The 16,932-nt window shown below is 40.4% G+C and overlaps 2 protein-coding genes across 2 annotated transcripts in view; both read left to right on the top strand.

Moving 5' to 3' along the window:
- Window positions 1-8,158, top strand: part of LOC104958863 (calcium-dependent secretion activator 2-like) — a gene marked incomplete at its 5' end in the record, with an annotated part of 30,496 nt that extends 22,338 nt beyond the window's left edge. Inside the window, 2 exons of the mRNA XM_010786691.1 lie at window positions 6,418-6,522; window positions 7,822-8,158. Of these exons, the coding sequence (XP_010784993.1) occupies window positions 6,418-6,522; window positions 7,822-7,992 (276 nt within the window). The remainder of the gene's footprint in view (window positions 1-6,417; window positions 6,523-7,821) is intronic.
- A 6,542-nt stretch (window positions 8,159-14,700) lies between these two features.
- LOC104958864 (fez family zinc finger protein 1-like) overlaps window positions 14,701-16,932 on the top strand; it is a 5,622-nt gene continuing 3,390 nt past the window's right edge. Inside the window, exons 1-2 of the mRNA XM_010786692.1 lie at window positions 14,701-15,453; window positions 15,544-15,888. Coding sequence (XP_010784994.1) covers window positions 14,701-15,453; window positions 15,544-15,888 — 1,098 coding nt within the window. The remainder of the gene's footprint in view (window positions 15,454-15,543; window positions 15,889-16,932) is intronic.

Below are 16,932 nucleotides of genomic sequence, written 5' to 3' on the forward strand. Positions count from 1 at the left end.
CACACACACACACACACACACACACACACACACACACACACACACACAGAGAAAGTAAATCTTGTGTTGAGACAGCAGCATCAGGCCTCCAGCCAGGTGCATTATGGGTATGCAATTGTCTTGTTTACGTGCGTCTGAGCAAGTCAAATTCATGATGGAGCCTTTTCTTCAAGCAGGAGGTTTAGTGTGTGTGTGTGTGTGTGTGTGTGTGTGTGTGTGTGTGTGTGTGTGTGTGTGTGTGTGTGTGTGTGTGTGTGTGTGTGTGTGTGTGTGTGTGTGTGTTGAGGGGGGGTCTCTGCACGCAGCTGTAAACACTTTTTCTGTGTGTGCATGCTCACATGTGCCTCTCCATCTATTTGTGTACAAGTGCTCACCAGGGAACGTCTTTGTGTGGTTAAGGAGTGTAATGCATGCCCACACACACACACACACACACACACACACACACACACACACACACACACACACACACACACACACACATTAGCAGTCAAATCACCTTAATGAAGCGTTTTAGAGGACAAACCTGCAGGCTGTCAAAGAACATAAATGTGGATTCAAGTCCTAGAATCCACGAATCAGTCTTTAACGATATTATTATTCTTTTCAACAAGATCAAATATTTGAAGTTTGTTTTCTTGTTGCAGGTTTATTTAGAAAAAAATAAGTGATATATTGGCTCAATAATGAAGGAAAAGATCTTAAAGAATTACAAATATTTTCATCATCCTTGCTTTTCTTTTTAGAAAATAAATAATTTTAGCAATGAGTGTTTTTTTGTTGCTCAAAGACGAATCCTTTTGTATCCAATACGAAATACCCTTTTATTTTTACTACAGTGCTTCATTTGTTCTGTTGCTTTGGTATCTATATTTTTACAAATGCAATCTGTTTCTCACCACATCTCAGCACCAGATTCAAGACAACGACTTATAAATAATAATAATAATAATAATAATACATATTTAAATGAGAGACTTAATAGTTAATTATTTTACAAAATGACTGTTTTTTTTAGCCAAGCCTTGACAATGTGTGAGATGTTTAAATGACATCATTACTGTGACACCAGCAGGAAGCCTCTCCTCTTCATCACGTAGAAATTGTTTCTGACAAGACCAATGCAGCCCCCCTCCCCCTTTTATACCCTCCATCTGTTTCCCCTCTCGTCCTCTAATCAGCTCAATTAAGGAGGGTCTTCGTACTCAATTTCCACGACAGCTAACGCGGCGCGCGAGGCGAGCGTCGGGCCGATGATTATCCGCTACTCGCCTCCCAGAGACTCAGAGAAACGTTTCATTGAGAGTGGGGGAGGAAGAGGAGAGAGAAGTCAGAGGAAATCATCCCAGGAGCAGCAAACATCGTCCAGTAATTTCAACATGGTCGAGCATCTGTTAGCACGGCGAGCCGATTAGCACACGACTCAAACTGCAGCGTTGTGTTTAGGGTCGGGAGATGAGGAGGAAATGAGGAAGAGCAGACATTAGTGATGGTGGAGGAATCTGTCATCCGCAATGAAAGCTTAATGGATGTCTCTACTGATACACCAAGAGAGTGGAAAGTAGCTTTACTTTACTTGAGTATTTCCATTGGATGCTACTTTATTCTTCTCTTCATTTATTTTAAACATTAATTATTATGGCTTCGTTTGAATACTCGATCCTGGTCAATTTCAACATTCCTCGATTTTTTGCTAACAGATCGTTGTTAAGGAGAACAAACTGTTGCTAAGGAGCATTAAGGGACTGTGTGCAGTCATATCAATCCGCAGAAAGAGGTCCGGTCAACTTTACGTCAGCTGACGAAAACAGTCTTTTGTTTTCTCCATCAGAAAACTTTGTGGAGTTCTTGTTTAATATTTATTTTTGATATTTGTGGAGAGAAGGAAACTCTGGATTGATGATGGCTAAACTGTCTTCAGTAAAGAAAAGAAAAAGAGAAGAGGTTAAAAGACAGAAATCAGTTGACAGGAAGTAAACACTAACAGGAAACAGTAGAAGAAGACAGACAGGAAGTAAACACTAACGGGAAACAGTAGAAGAAGACAGACAGGAAGTAAACACTAACAGGAAACAGTAGAAGAAGACAGACAGGAAGTAAACACTAACAGGAAACAGTAGAAGAAGACAGACAGGAAGTAAACACTAACAGGAAACGGTAGAAGACAATATGGTCTAGCTGCGGCCGCGGACAGTACATAACACTACACTACACGACACGCCCACCTGACACGACACTACGGTGGCTGAGAAGGGTCTAGCTGCGGCCGCGGACAGTGGAGGTTGAACCAAGCCCCCGGGAAGTGCGCCAAAGTGCGCCGGAGTCTGATGAGAATATTCGTTGTGGCCAAACGGCGTTACTACACTTCCTTTAGGTTGCTGGGCCCGGAAACACTTTTTCCCATTGACTTACATGGGGAAAGAGTGGTCTGTAACTCGTTGGATAATATTTTTAAAACTAAATAAACTACCCAGTATGAACGTTTGTATAGCCCTTATTAAAAACATTCGGTCCTCAAGTTGTAAAATGTGCTAATAAAGTTATTCTGAGAGTTATTTTCCCCTGCATTATGAACGGGGACCCAACCCACGGGACCGCGCCGCCCGGCACGTTCATGTTACGTGTTCAGTACTACATGAGTTTCTCTTTACCCATGGATGCACAATAACAACGGACCATATCGCCTTATTGCCCACGGAGCTGTAATAATGGAGATATTGCACATGTTTGCTGTAATTCATAATTTGTAAAATATTATACTACATGGGCTGTATGATGTAAATCTCGTCAATTCGCTTTTAACGGTAGTGCCTCTCAGCCACCGTAGTGTCGTGACAGGTGGGCGTGTCGTGTAGTGTTGTGTACTGTCCGCGGCCGCAGCTAGACCCTTCTCGTAGAAGAAGACAGACAGGAAGTAAACACTAACAGGAAACAGTAGAAGAAGACAGACAGGAAGTAAACACTAACAGGAAACAGTAGTAGAAGAAGACAGACAGGAAGTAAACACTAACAGGAAACGATGGGTGTTTCTCAATGTCGAGGAAGGATACTCCAGAGCCACTATTTCAAGCATACTACGTCATCGAGTGCCGCCGAAGGACTGTTCCAATGTCCAGGCTCCTTGGAATTCTACCGAGTCCGGCGTCCTTCGTTGCGGGAAATTTCGAGGCTGCACATGTGTATCCTCTGCGGTCTTAAAAATCCCCACAATGCTTTGCGCACGGAAATCTGTGGCGGAAAATGTAAGACGAGGCCTCTCATAGCCTGTTCCACTCTTAATTTTCCGAATGCCGGGAAGGATTCTTGCCTCGCTTCTGAAGGAAGTGACTCGGAAGACATGTCCTACCAAGCAAGCGTCCTCGACATTGAGAAACACCCATGGACTCTGGCAGAGTTTAAAGACTTGACATATTAAGGAAATGTGAAAAATGTTGGACATTTAAACATTTCGTTCAGTGCTGCTGTCATTTTAAGATACGTTGATGTCGCCGCAGTTTCAGTTGTTGGTACTTTTGATATCGGAAGGAAAACGATCATTTTTAAGCCAATAGTGTGTCAGTGAAATCCAGAGTGCAGGACTTTGACTTGCTATGGAGTATTAGAAATAATAAATGAGAAGAAACAAGCCGTTAGAGACCTCCAATGCTCTTTCCGTTAGTAAAATAACGATGTGGGTTTCCATCCCATGTATTCGGATACGCTGCATCAATGAATGTCTTTTTATTCTCATCAACAGATTTTTGTTGTCACTCGTTTTTGCATAATCCTGCTCACAACGGAGAAGTGAAACCTCCTTGACTGTGGCTCAAAGAAAGTAGAACTCCATTGAATACAGACTAGATAAAGAGAAATAAAACACAAAGTAGTCTTTTATGTCAGTGTCTATAAATATAAATAGATAGTCAATTGATTGCAATGCTAATTGTGTTGATGTGCATTTGCTGTAGGGTGGCCCAAATTGAAATGTGTGTCTGTGGAAATTGATAATGTTTAACATTTAGAGGTCAAAATTGGTGCTCATCTCAAAGATGTGTTTCCTAAACAAACAGAATTGAGGAGGAAATGAGATAAATCAGAGTTTGAAGCACAAACACACTCCCTGTTCGCTGCATATACCGCTAGCTCACATTACCTGTAGGAGGCAAAGCAATACAAAGTGCAGAAATACTCGCATCTGCACGACTTATGGAAACAGCGGTGGCATCTTAAAGTGCGTCAGAAAACCCTTTCCTCTTCACAGCGTGGAGCACATGCAAACAACAGCCTTCAAATGACATGGAGACACTTTCTCTGAGAGCGAACTCACTGTTTGTAAGACCTCTGATTGAAAGTCCACATTCATTCTTTTTTGCTTGACACTGCTTCATTACTTTAACATAATTAAAGGAGACGGTGTCGCTCCCACAATAAATGGATTCAAATATTTGCGTGACCCCCGAATGATCACGGGCGTGTTTTGGCTTTTGTCAAGTGCATTAAATAACCTTTGGACAGCTTTTATCTCTCAAATTGGAAGGTAATTGCAGTCCTTGTCGGTGTGAAATGAAGTCTGTTGAGGCAGATCTGAATATTACGGGTCATTACGGTGTCAGAGCAATTTCCCTCTGCGTTCTCGCTGGGTGGTGGGAGGTGTGAAGGGAGAGAGTTTAATGAAAATTACAAAGCAAGAACCTGATTATTTCTCAGGTCGACGCAGAGCCGTGAACTCTTCTTCCCCTGACACGCTGCATTCAGGAGTTTCACAGTAAATTGGTACCTTTTTAAAATAAATAAATAACTGTTCCTCCCTCTTTGAATTGTGCCGTTCGGATGCTGCTCATCCGTTGACCTCGGGTTGAAGCGTTGTGTTTCTAAAGACAGCTCTGAACTCCGAACCCAAACCATTAACCGCCCTCTTTCACATCACCATAATGTTCTTTTTATGTATGTTCTTTTTAAGCATATTTAAAGAAACTCCTCAAGGTGTTTGCTCTCGGTTTTCTGACTTCAAAAACATCCGCTTTCTGCTGGTTTCTGTGAATAATGTGCTCTGGAGCTCGGGGGTCACTTCCTTTACACTGCGAAATGTGTTATACTCAGCCTGTAGATGTATGGTAGCCTCCGAAGGTCATGTGTCATCCCTTGTATTACTCCACTCTAAAGGTTAAGGCTGTTACAAATCAAGGTTTTGGCTTAATGTGTCTCATTGTGAAACTCAAAACTAATAATAATCCACTTTTTGTGTTTTTTCAGGAAAGTCAAAGCTTGTTAAAAGTGTGTTACGGTGCCATTTCTCTAAAGTCAGATAGATGGATTGAAGCGAATAGGAACAAAAAACAACTCTCTTTTACAGATACAAAGTGAAAAGTCTGTTTTGTGTCAGTTTCAGGATCTTTTCACTTCTCCTAGTATGAGTTTTGGTAGGAAATATTAAACCTTGACAACTTTGCTTTGAAGAAAATGCTTTATTATGTTATTACTTTTTGTCAACTTGGGTCATCGCTTATTATCGTACTCTAACATTGAGGTTGTGTCCAAGTTATAACTACAAATTATTCAGGTCATTTACACATAAAATAAGTCGTTATGGTAAAAAGGGTTTAGGTCATGCCCATATATCGTACTATAGGTCGATAACGTAAAAATGCTCAAGGTAATTTCTGTATATCGTACAATTTGTCCATAATGTAAAAAAGTATCCAGGTAATTTACATACAATAAACAATTGACATCGATCCGGATCACGTCCATATTCAGTCCGATCGAGGTCATGTCAACATATCATAAGATAATACGATTTATTGTACGATATGTTTACGACGTGAAAAGTATTGAGCTCACGTTCCTATATCAAACAGTCATTTGATAACGTAAAAGGATTGTGTTCATGGTTATATATTGTGTGATAGATCAATAGCAATAAAGTCATTGTTCCTTTATCGTTGATCACTTTCAAATGGTTGAGGTCATGTCCATATATCGGACGATAGGTTGATAACGTAAAAATTATCAAGGTCATTTCTGTATATCGTACAATTTGTCCATAACGTAAGAACTTATCCAGGTCATTTACATACGTCATACAATAAACAATTGACATAAAAAAGATCCGGATCACGTCCATATTTAGTCCGATCGAGGTCACGATTTATTGTACGATATGTCTACGACGTGAAAAGTATTGAGCTCGTGTTCATGTATCAAACAATCAATTGATAACGTAAAAGGATTGTTTCGTGTGATGGATCAATAACGTTAAAGTAATTGTTCCTTTATCGTACATTAAGGTCATGTCCATATATGAGACGACTAGATAACGTAAGAATTGTTGATTTGAATTCCATATATTGTAGGATAAGCTGAAAATGTGTGTTGTTATAATCCATAATTGCGCAGAAACACCATGTGACCACATCACTGTGTTGTTGTTGTTTACAGCAATGGTACAGCAGCTCTGTGAAGTTGGTGTGTGTTTGGCTGACGGACAGAATGGACCTGCAGCTGCACGTCTACCAGCTGAAAACACTCATCAAGATCGTTAAGGTACGAACTGTTTTAAGATCCACAGAAACAGAAACTGGGTCCAAAACAAGCAGATTTTAAATTCACATTTCTCTAACTTTTGAGTCTCCTTTTCTCTGCTGTGAAAAGAAAGGCAGTGAAAGAGCCTCAGACTGGCAAAACGTTGTCTTCAAATGACATCTTATTCACGGTAAAAGCCAGAAGTGACATTGAAGAAGAACAACAACAAGAAAAATACGGACGAATCAAACGAGGAGTGTCCTTGAAGCAGCAGCGCTGTGAAGAGGAAGGAAACAAAAAGCTCAACTGAGACGCTTTGTCTTTTCATTGTTTGCTAATGTGCAGAGATGCGCGAGTTTAACTTGAAAGCCAACAGACGAGGAATTATAATGGCTTCTGACTGAAGGTAAAAAACCTTTAGACGCCTCGGCCGACACATAAAAGACTCGGTTTGTCCTTGAGCTTTTTGTCCTTTCAGACGCAGAACGGCAGCTCCCTCTTCCTCCTCCTCGATGCATTCCTCAGACGCTCTGTTTCCTTCTTCTATCTCCTGAAACAGAAGAACTATCAAGACTTCAGGCCACAGGGATCATTTCATTTCGTTGTGTCCCTGGGCGAGTGTCTTGCCCAGGGACACAACGACGAAATGAAATTGAACCTGTGCTCCCCTGATCCGAACACCAACGCACTAGCCCACTGCGCCACAGCCTCCTGTGTCAGTACGACAAGCTGCTGGGTCAAAATGATGACAGTACTTTCCATAAATATCATAAGTACAAGGGATGGAGGTCATTTCCACATATTGTACGATAAGTCAATAACAAGAAAAAGATCATTTACATATAACGTAGAAATTCTCAAGAATGTTTCCATGTATCTTTTTGATATCTTTAAATGGTCGAGGTCATGTCCACATATTGTACGATAAGTTGATAACGTAAAATGGTTATAGTCATTTCAGTATGTCGTACAATAAGTCAATAACATGAACATGTTGTACGATGGGTAGGTAAAGTACCCAATTTTTATTTTTCAATTTTATTTTCATATTTATTGTCTGTAAGTTAATAATGAATAAATGATCAATGGTATTATAATTGGTAAATGATGAAGAGGTCTATCTATATATTATCACATTATTTTCTATTGTATGATAAATGAATAATGATTGAGTCTTTTCTATATATGGTACAACAACTTAATATTAAGACTCAATCTCCCCGCTAAGTTTCTTCCAAACTGCATTTCTAAGATGCTCTCTGTTTTTCCCTCCCTTCCCCTGCTTCCTTTTGTCCTTCCTTGTCTCCTTGTCTCCATCAGAAGACGTACCGTGACTTCCGGCTGCAGGGCGTTCTGGACGTCTCGCTGAACAACAAGAGCTACGAGACCGTCTACAACCGTCTGACGGTGGAGGAGGCGACCGCCGCCGTGAAGTCTGGAGACGGCCTGCAGGGGATCAGCATGAGAGACAGCGACCAGGAGGACGACTGAACACACACACACACACACACACACACACACACACACACACTTCATACCGTCACACACACATCCTCTCTCTGAAGGACCAGGACCTTCCATCACACTGTGAGTTATGTTCTAGATCAGGGGGGTCCAAACTTGTATCACTGAGGTCCACATAATAATAATAATAATATAATAATAAACTGTATTTGTATATAACCTTTCAGAATCAGAATACCTTTACTATTCCCACAGAGGGGAAATGTACATTGTTACAGCAGAAAAGAGCCAAAGACAGCTTAATGTTACCTAAGAAACATGCATGAAAAAATATTAAAGATAACAAAATGTAAGAAAGTTACACAATTTACAAAAAATACAAAAATGTATCAGCCAGGTATATATTGCACAGTAGTTAACAGCACATAGTTGGTATTTAACAACAAGTGGTGTTATAGTCTTTCATGCACAAAAAAGCTCAACGTACTTTACAGAACACAAGAAGAAAACATTCAGTTCAATTCAAAGGTTGTATTGTCATGTGCCCAAAGCTGCAGAGTAGAGATGGGAATGACATGACAAAATAACAAGTTGTGGAAAAAGTCTATATACACCTAAATAGAATATGTACGAGAACAGAATATAAAATATACATAACAACAGAAATAAAAAGATAATTGTAATAAAAATGCCATAATTCTAATCAAGGTTAAAGAAAAACTAGATTATACTCAGGCTGTAGTTTGGACACCCCTGTTGTAGATGAAGAAGTGTGAAGCAAAGTCATCGTGGCTGAACGTCCTAGTAAAAAAAAAACCTCTTGCTCATTGCCTTGAAACTGCTGAGAATGTACAGGAAGTAAAAAAGAGGCGTGGCTTCTGACGGACCAATCCCTGTCCTCCCTCGCTCGCCTGCAGGACAGGAAGCCCCGCCCCCTTCAACACGCAGCCATACTCTGATTGATGTCAATTTGTACAGCGATGGCCGTCAGTGCATTTTCTTCCTGTTGTTTCTTTTCCATCGTCATGGTCGTAGCTTATTGTTCAAAAACACTGACAGTTCTTGGTGACTTTGCCGCCTTTTAACGTTGTTTTTAATCTACAGCAACGGCAGCAACAATCAACTGAAGAGATTTGTTTTTATTTGACAGGAAGCTTGGATTGGTAAGGTTCTGTTTCAATCAATAACTCTTTCCTTGTCTCTTTAAAGTAGAGACACGACATACTGATATACACCTGAACATCAGCAGGAGAGGACTCTTTAAAGTAGAGACACTACATACTGATATACACCTGAACATCAGCAGGAGAGGACTCTTTAAAGTAGAGACACTACATACTGATATACACCTGAACATCAGCAGGATTCAACTCCAAGCTCTTGATATGTTGCTGCTCTGCTGTAGTTTCTGAACTCTCCGTAGCTCAAAATGTCCCAAACAACCATCGGCCTCAGGTGGTGAAACGTGCAAAAAAATGAAATATTTCTACAGTAGTTGGAAACTGTGAAACGGACCGAATCAGGAAACAAATCTACGCAGGTCTACACACAAAAAGTCTCACAAAAGGTTGAAATTCTCTGAGATTTGGGGAATAATCGTCCAGAATCACGACTACATGTTGATGTAGTTTCTGTTCATCGTGAAACTTACTGTTGTGAAGAATAATGTTGAGCTGTAGAGTTGATATGGTCGTACTGCATCATGTCCAACATCGATCAAAGTCTTAGAAACGTGCCGACGAACTGCAAACATCGGGATTTTTTTTTTAACAGGAACATTTGAACAGATCATCTCGGATGTTTCTCACTCACTGCCGTCCGTTTTCGTGTCGTTGTTGAGAAAAAAAAGACCGTGTTTAACAAGCTGCCGTTTGTTCACCTGTCAGATCCAGTGTGTGTCAGTGCCGCTTCGAAGGACAACAACTGAAGGACAAAAATACTATATGAAGAAGTATATTTATATTGTCTTATTGTGCACCTGTTTTGTTCAGGTGTCTAAATGTCACTATTAAAAGTGTTTTTAAAGCACCTGTGTTTTCACCTCGTGGGTTTTTTAATTGTCTTCACCAGGGCCGTTTCTAGCTGTTTGGGGGCCCTAGTTTTTACACTTTTTTAACTAAAATGGGGATATTTCGAAGCCTTTCAGAGGATCTGTTACACTTTAAGAGGAAAACAGGCTAATTTCACGAAAACCAAGAAATTAAAACGTACAAAAATGATATTAAAAATGTAAACAATAAGGCTCCTCTACGTCAATGAATGCAAGAGATGCAGCATTTACTCAACAATGTATAATTTACATTTTTCATCTTCCTCAGACATCACCGATTGGCTGACAGTCCAACGATGATTTGGACTTTATTACCCCAAAAACACAAGCCACAGCTTTGCTATCATTGCAGTTTAGTCGTGTTTATATCCTACATTTGATTGTTATGCATATCATCATCATCATCATCATCATCATCATCATCATCAGCAGCTTTATTTACATAGACTCTTGGTCAACGTTGTGGTCCATATAATGCTTCACCGAACACAGGAGGGGGCTTGGCTGTCTACAAATAAAGACGGCTCATTTGTATTCTCCCCAAATATATTGAGGCTGAACCTGAACTTTCATCTTGGGGGCCCCCTAGTGGCCGCGGGGGCCCTGTGCATCTGCATAGTCCGCCTATTGCAGGGGGGTCAAACTCAAATACACAGTGGGCCAACATTAAAAAATGGGGTCCTAGTGGAGGGCCGGACTGGTTCAATGTTTNTACAAACAAACGACTGCCTGATGTTCACAAGAATGGGTGGAAGAGTGTAGCTCCGGCCGAGGATTAACACGTTACATTTTGGATGGAAAAGTACTTTTTAAAATGTGTTAAACTTGGACATTTGTCCATGGCGGCGTTCTGATTTCCCTTTGAGTTTTTTCTAGTTGTTCACTCAGTCAAAATAGCTTCTTCATCTTTTGGTTTGTTTTTATATCAAGGATACTTAAAGTTTATTTTATACAAATCCAGAGCAATTATATAATTTTTGGGAGGCAATTTTGCGAAGCTTTGAGCAATTTAATTTAATTTGAAGACGTCTCGTTTATTTTTTCACATTTACACTGAACCATTAATTGATGGTACGAATAATCCCGACTGTTATTCCTTTAAGCTGCTTTTCAAATGCCTTCATGTTCTTTTCCCTTTTATCTAATTTTAAATGCTCTGAAGGGGGGGTCAAACTCAATTTGATCGCGGGCCACATCAGCATTTTGGTTGCACTCAAAGGGCCGGCTGTAACTTCAAGACTATATAAAAATACATATATAAATATTTAATAAATATAAAAGTATGTATGATATGAAATTATTGCCTCTGCATTGGATTATTATCAGATAGGGTAATAACTTAATAATTAACTCTGAAACCAGAAGTCTAGCGCAAATAATTGCAAGTCTCTTCAGTGAGAATGTCACAAAATGATTTTAAAATAAAAGTCAAATTCTGAAAAAAAAAGAGTCAAATTCTGAGAAGAAATTCACATTTGAGATGCATTGTGGGACATGTAGTTAATGGCCAACGTGCTTCTGTAAATCGACATGTAACCGTATAATAATAAATATATATTATATTCTTTGCATGCTCTTGTGGGGCCGCATCAAGTGAAGTCATGGGCCGGACTTTGGTCCGCGGGCCTTAGAGTTTTGACACCCCTGCTCTGAAGGGAATTTAAAAGACAGTTTTCAGTCGTTAATTCATTAAATCAAACCTCCCTTTATATTTTATGAATTTGGATCAAGCTGCTTTTAATATGCCTTCATGCTATTTTCACTCAGATCTAAATATAAAAGGTTTGANGTGTGCCTTGGCAGTCTCACATACTGATATACACCTGAACATCAGCAGGAGAGGACTCTTTAAAGTAGAGACACTACATACTGATATACACCTGAACATCAGCAGGAGAGGACTCTTTAAAGTAGAGACACTACATACTGATATACACCTGAACATCAGCAGGAGAGGACTCTTTAAAGTAGAGACACTACATACTGATATACACCTGAACATCAGCAGGAGAGGACTCTTTAAAGTAGAGACACTACATACTGATATACACCTGAACATCAGCAGGAGAGGACTCTTTAAACTAGAGACACTACATACTGAGACACTACATACTGATATACACCTGAACATCAGCAGGAGAGGACTCTTTAAACTAGAGACACTACATACTGATATACACCTGACCATCAGCAGGATGTGTCCTCTTTAAGTCTTTGTTTTCTGTTGTTTCCTCTTAAAGAAGGTGTTATTCTCCATTTCCCTTTAATCTTGCAGGTTTAAGGGTTTTATTTTAAGGGCTTCTGTTCCTTTGGAAACTGCCGCTGGCTGCCGTCCATCAGCTTCCTTTTCTCTCCTCATTAAAATGAGCATCAAACATTTCCCTGCCGCCGCTGTCACAAACAGAGCAAGGACACATTATTAATAATTAAAATAATAATTATTTCAATAGAAAGGCTGTGATTGGTTTCAACTTAGATTCCAGTAAAGAGAGAAAAAAATTAAACATATTTTCCATCCAGATTTTAAAAAGGAACGTTTTGTTCATGATTATTAAAAAACATGAAACTGAAAGATTAAAAAACAATAAAACACAAATATTTAAAGCTCATATTAATATATAAATTAATTCAGCAGGAGATAAGACGTAAATGATAAGGTTATATAATTAATTAATCTGCAGAAAAAAGACACATCACTGTCAATAATAATTTGATAATAATGAAAATGTGCACTTTTTTGTACTATTTCCATATAACTTATTTCCATATGTGTTTTGCAGAATTGCATCGATTCACATATAACTCCTGTCTTAATTATACTTCACATTACACATTGAATTACCTTTATTCCACTCCCTCATTAACTGGTTTTCTGATGACATCTTAATGCAATAAGATCTTTGAATGCCTTTTGTTACTGCCAAAAAACTGATTATATTGTTAGTATTATTGTATTTTTAAAGCAATAATTGCAACACTTTAATTTCCGTTTACGTAGTTGATAAGCGCTTTATAAGCTAAAGTCAGGTTTAAGGACATTTTAAGTTACGTTATCGATCACCTGCAGCTTCCATCAATGGATGTCATCACGGGGGTTTTGTTGTTAACAATAACCCTTAAATGTGCTGAAATCTACATTACAGTGATGCATTAATATTATTATGGTTATAAAACATGTTGGATTATTATGTATAGAACATCCGGAGGACAGAATTAAACACAAGAGGCCTGCGACAACGAAGGCCTTTTGTAATAAAGAGCTTTTTTGTTTTCCTAAGGATTATCAATAATTTGCTGGATGACAAAATAATGATTGTATTTTTGGCAAAACGAGTATTTTATAGAAATGTGTTTAAATATTTTAAAGCATCCCATAGAAATACAAAAGTCTCACATTCCTTCATAAAAAAAATACCACCTTAATATTACTGTTTTAAATACTGCCTTTTTAAGACATCGTTTTATCTGTTTTGCTATATTGCTATTTTCATTTTAGGACGTTAATGTTCACATTTTGTTTTTTTATATTAAAAGTCTTTACGCGTTTCTGATATTTCAACAAATCATTCCGATCATTGTCTCCCCGTCAAAAATGTACAAATCCGAATAATATAAACGAGTAATAATAATAATAATCTCAGGCTTTATCAGATAAACTGAAAAGTCAAAAACGACATTTTAAAATGTGGTGTTTGTGTTTTTCAATAATTAAACAAACACCAGTTTCAGTCCAGAAACACAAAACAAATACCGTACACATGTATTCTTTATTATTGTATCTCTTGCTTCGCTTGTCTGGCCCTTTCTGTCCATCTAATGTTCAACATTTAAAACATAAATCCTCCTTATTAGCTTCAGCTCACTCTTCATCCTCACTGGAAGGATGGAGGTTTACGCACATCGTGTTATTTATTCACCCTGATGAATGTGCGTAAAAGAGCCAAATGCATCCAAACAGGATGAGATAAGAAAGAGCAGCCAACTGTTATTTCTCAGGTTGCTTCTTCAGAATATATACACAAGTCTATAGAGAGCCTTTTCTTTCGTGGATGTGTTTTTTTTGTGCTTCCAAAAATCGTGAGCGTAAAAAGAAAAGGATGAAGACAGAAAACGCTCTGAGTCAAAGTGTGATATTCAAAGCCCACCCAGGCTGAGATCGATGTCTTTAAATCCATTTCCTGTTCAACATCTCGATCCGTGTTCTGCCTCAAGTTCAGCCACATGACAGCTCCGTGTGTCTCCGTGCGTAAAGAGGGGCTGGCGTTAGAGGAGCCAAAGACGCGTCCAAATCTCCTCCACATCTCCTGACCCGCGTTACGTGATTCAAGAAAGAAAAAAAAATGATGTCACGCAAAGCCACAAGGGGACCTGGGATTTACCAAATACCTTCCAGTTGAGCAGGAGTCCTGCCAAGTGAGGGACGACCTTCCTCCTCCTCGTCTTCCTCCTCTTATCCAGCGGTGACAAGTGCAGAGAATCGACAGCGGAGTATTGAGCAAATTATCTACTTTCCCTGCTCTCTCTTCCTGGACGGTTAACGATCCGCGAGGTCTCGGCTCTCCGCACGCGCTGATTGCCGTCGATAAGGACGATAAGGTGATTTTCTTTGGAGGGGGGGTTCCCCAGCAGATGATGGGCCGGTGAGGAGCGACCTTCCCCTCCAGCAGCTTCTCGTCGCGGCGGTGATGGACGGTCCTCTCCGCCGCCCAGCGGGGATCCTTGGCTCCCCCCCGGCTTCTGGGAGCCAGCCTGCGGGCTCAGACTCGCTCATCTCTGGCAGCAAACCTCTCGCTTTCTCCATCGACCGGATTATGGCCCGGACTCCGGAGCCCAAGTCGATAATCCCGCTCCCCAGATGGTTCCAGCCCGCTCCTCCCGCGGGGAAACCCGACCCGGCCCCGCTGCACTGCATGATCCCGCTGCTGCCGCTCGGGTATGAGACCGGACACCGGATCAGCATCACCGGGCTGGAACCGGGACACTTTGACGCCTCTTCTCTCGCGGCTCCGGCAGACTTTCTGGGTTTTGGGCTGAACTATAAGCACGGTCCCCCGCAGGATGAGTCCTCTCCGGGGCAGTACAAGCTGTTCCGGCCGCGCGTCGTGAACCAGTCCCATTTCCCCGCCATGGGCACCGTGTGCTACCTGAACTGCACCGGGGACACCGGAGGAGGAGGGTGCGCGCCCCCCGGGCTCGTGAACCTGCACCCCATGGCCTCCTACCTGCTCAGCGCGCGCCACAAAGCCCTCATGGCGGAGAAGAGCGTGAAGCCGGGGTTACAGCAGCAGACGGATCGGTACCCGGTGAGTCAGAGTCAGATCCAGAACTACATGAAGGACCACATCCTCACTGAGAAGATCTTCAAAGGCTCCGCGGCGGCGGCGGCCCGGATCCAAGGCTCGTGTCCCGGGAACAAACCCAAAGTGTTCACCTGCGAGGTCTGCGGGAAGTGAGTGCTCCTGTATTATTAACCAGGAAAATAAACGAAATGACCTACAGTCAGGAGTACACAGTACACTCAGGAGTAGAGAGTACAGTCAGGGAGTAGAGAGTACAGTCAGGAGTACACAGTACAGTCAGGAGTAGANGGAGGAGGAGGGTGCGCGCCCCCCGGGCTCGTGAACCTGCACCCCATGGCCTCCTACCTGCTCAGCGCGCGCCACAAAGCCCTCATGGCGGAGAAGAGCGTGAAGCCGGGGTTACAGCAGCAGACGGATCGGTACCCGGTGAGTCAGAGTCAGATCCAGAACTACATGAAGGACCACATCCTCACTGAGAAGATCTTCAAAGGCTCCGCGGCGGCGGCGGCCCGGATCCAAGGCTCGTGTCCCGGGAACAAACCCAAAGTGTTCACCTGCGAGGTCTGCGGGAAGGTGAGTGCTCCTGTATTATTAACCAGGAAAATAAACGAAATGACCTCGAGACGTAATGATTTATGTGTTAAATAGAGAGTTAATTAAGAGTTAAAGGTTTTTGGACCAGATTTAAACTAAACCATTTCAGGGAAGGTAAGTCCTGAGTCCGGTATTATTATTATTATTATTATTATTATTATTATTACTGACCGGGAAACTAAATCAAATGAAATCAAGCTTTATTTCTAGCCCAATATCACGTTTGTCTCAGTTTGCTTTACAGATTCAAAACAAAACAAACAACAACATGGTAGGCCTATATGATGCAAACTGAGAAGTGTGCGGAATACAAATAGAAATAAAACAAAAATAAAATAAGATACAAGTAATGACTTCAAGACGTAATGACTTAAGTGTTAATTCAGTTTGGATGGCCTTTGGGGGAAATCCAGATTCAAAGGAAACATTTTAAGGGATTTGTTCAGTCCTGTATTAATAATCAGGAAACTAAACTAAATGACCTCGAGACGTAATGATGTGTGTGTTAAATAGAGAGTTAATTCAGAGGTTTTTATTTCTGATTATTATAAGAATGGCCTTTTGGAAAAATCCAGATTTAAAAGAAACCATTTCAGGGAGTCTTGCACCCAGCTGTTATTATTCAAAGGAAACTAAATCACTGAAAAACATGCATATTAATGTTTAATAAATAAAATCAAACCGAAAGATTTTACATCTGATTATTATTATTATTAGGATTTCTGTTTTTATTCTGGATGGACTTTTGGATTACACTATTTGATGGGATACATTTCAAAGATGTGTTTATTAAAGGTTCATCGTTTTAATCAATTTAAGGATCCAGATTTAAGTTACACTATTTAATGGGATTTTGTATTTAAAGGGTTATTTTGGGGTATTATTGAATCGGATTCAAACCAAAAATGTTGATTCATTTTTTTTTTAAAAACATGTTTTTATTAAAAAGTCAATTTTAACGATGTTCATAAAATCGGATTAATTCAAGGTGTTTTTTGGGGATAAAATGCATAACCTTTGATC

Source organism: Notothenia coriiceps, unplaced genomic scaffold (assembly GCF_000735185.1).
Source record: "Notothenia coriiceps isolate Sejong01 unplaced genomic scaffold, NC01 NC01_scaffold00029462, whole genome shotgun sequence".
NCBI classification, from domain to species: Eukaryota; Metazoa; Chordata; class Actinopteri; order Perciformes; family Nototheniidae; genus Notothenia; species Notothenia coriiceps.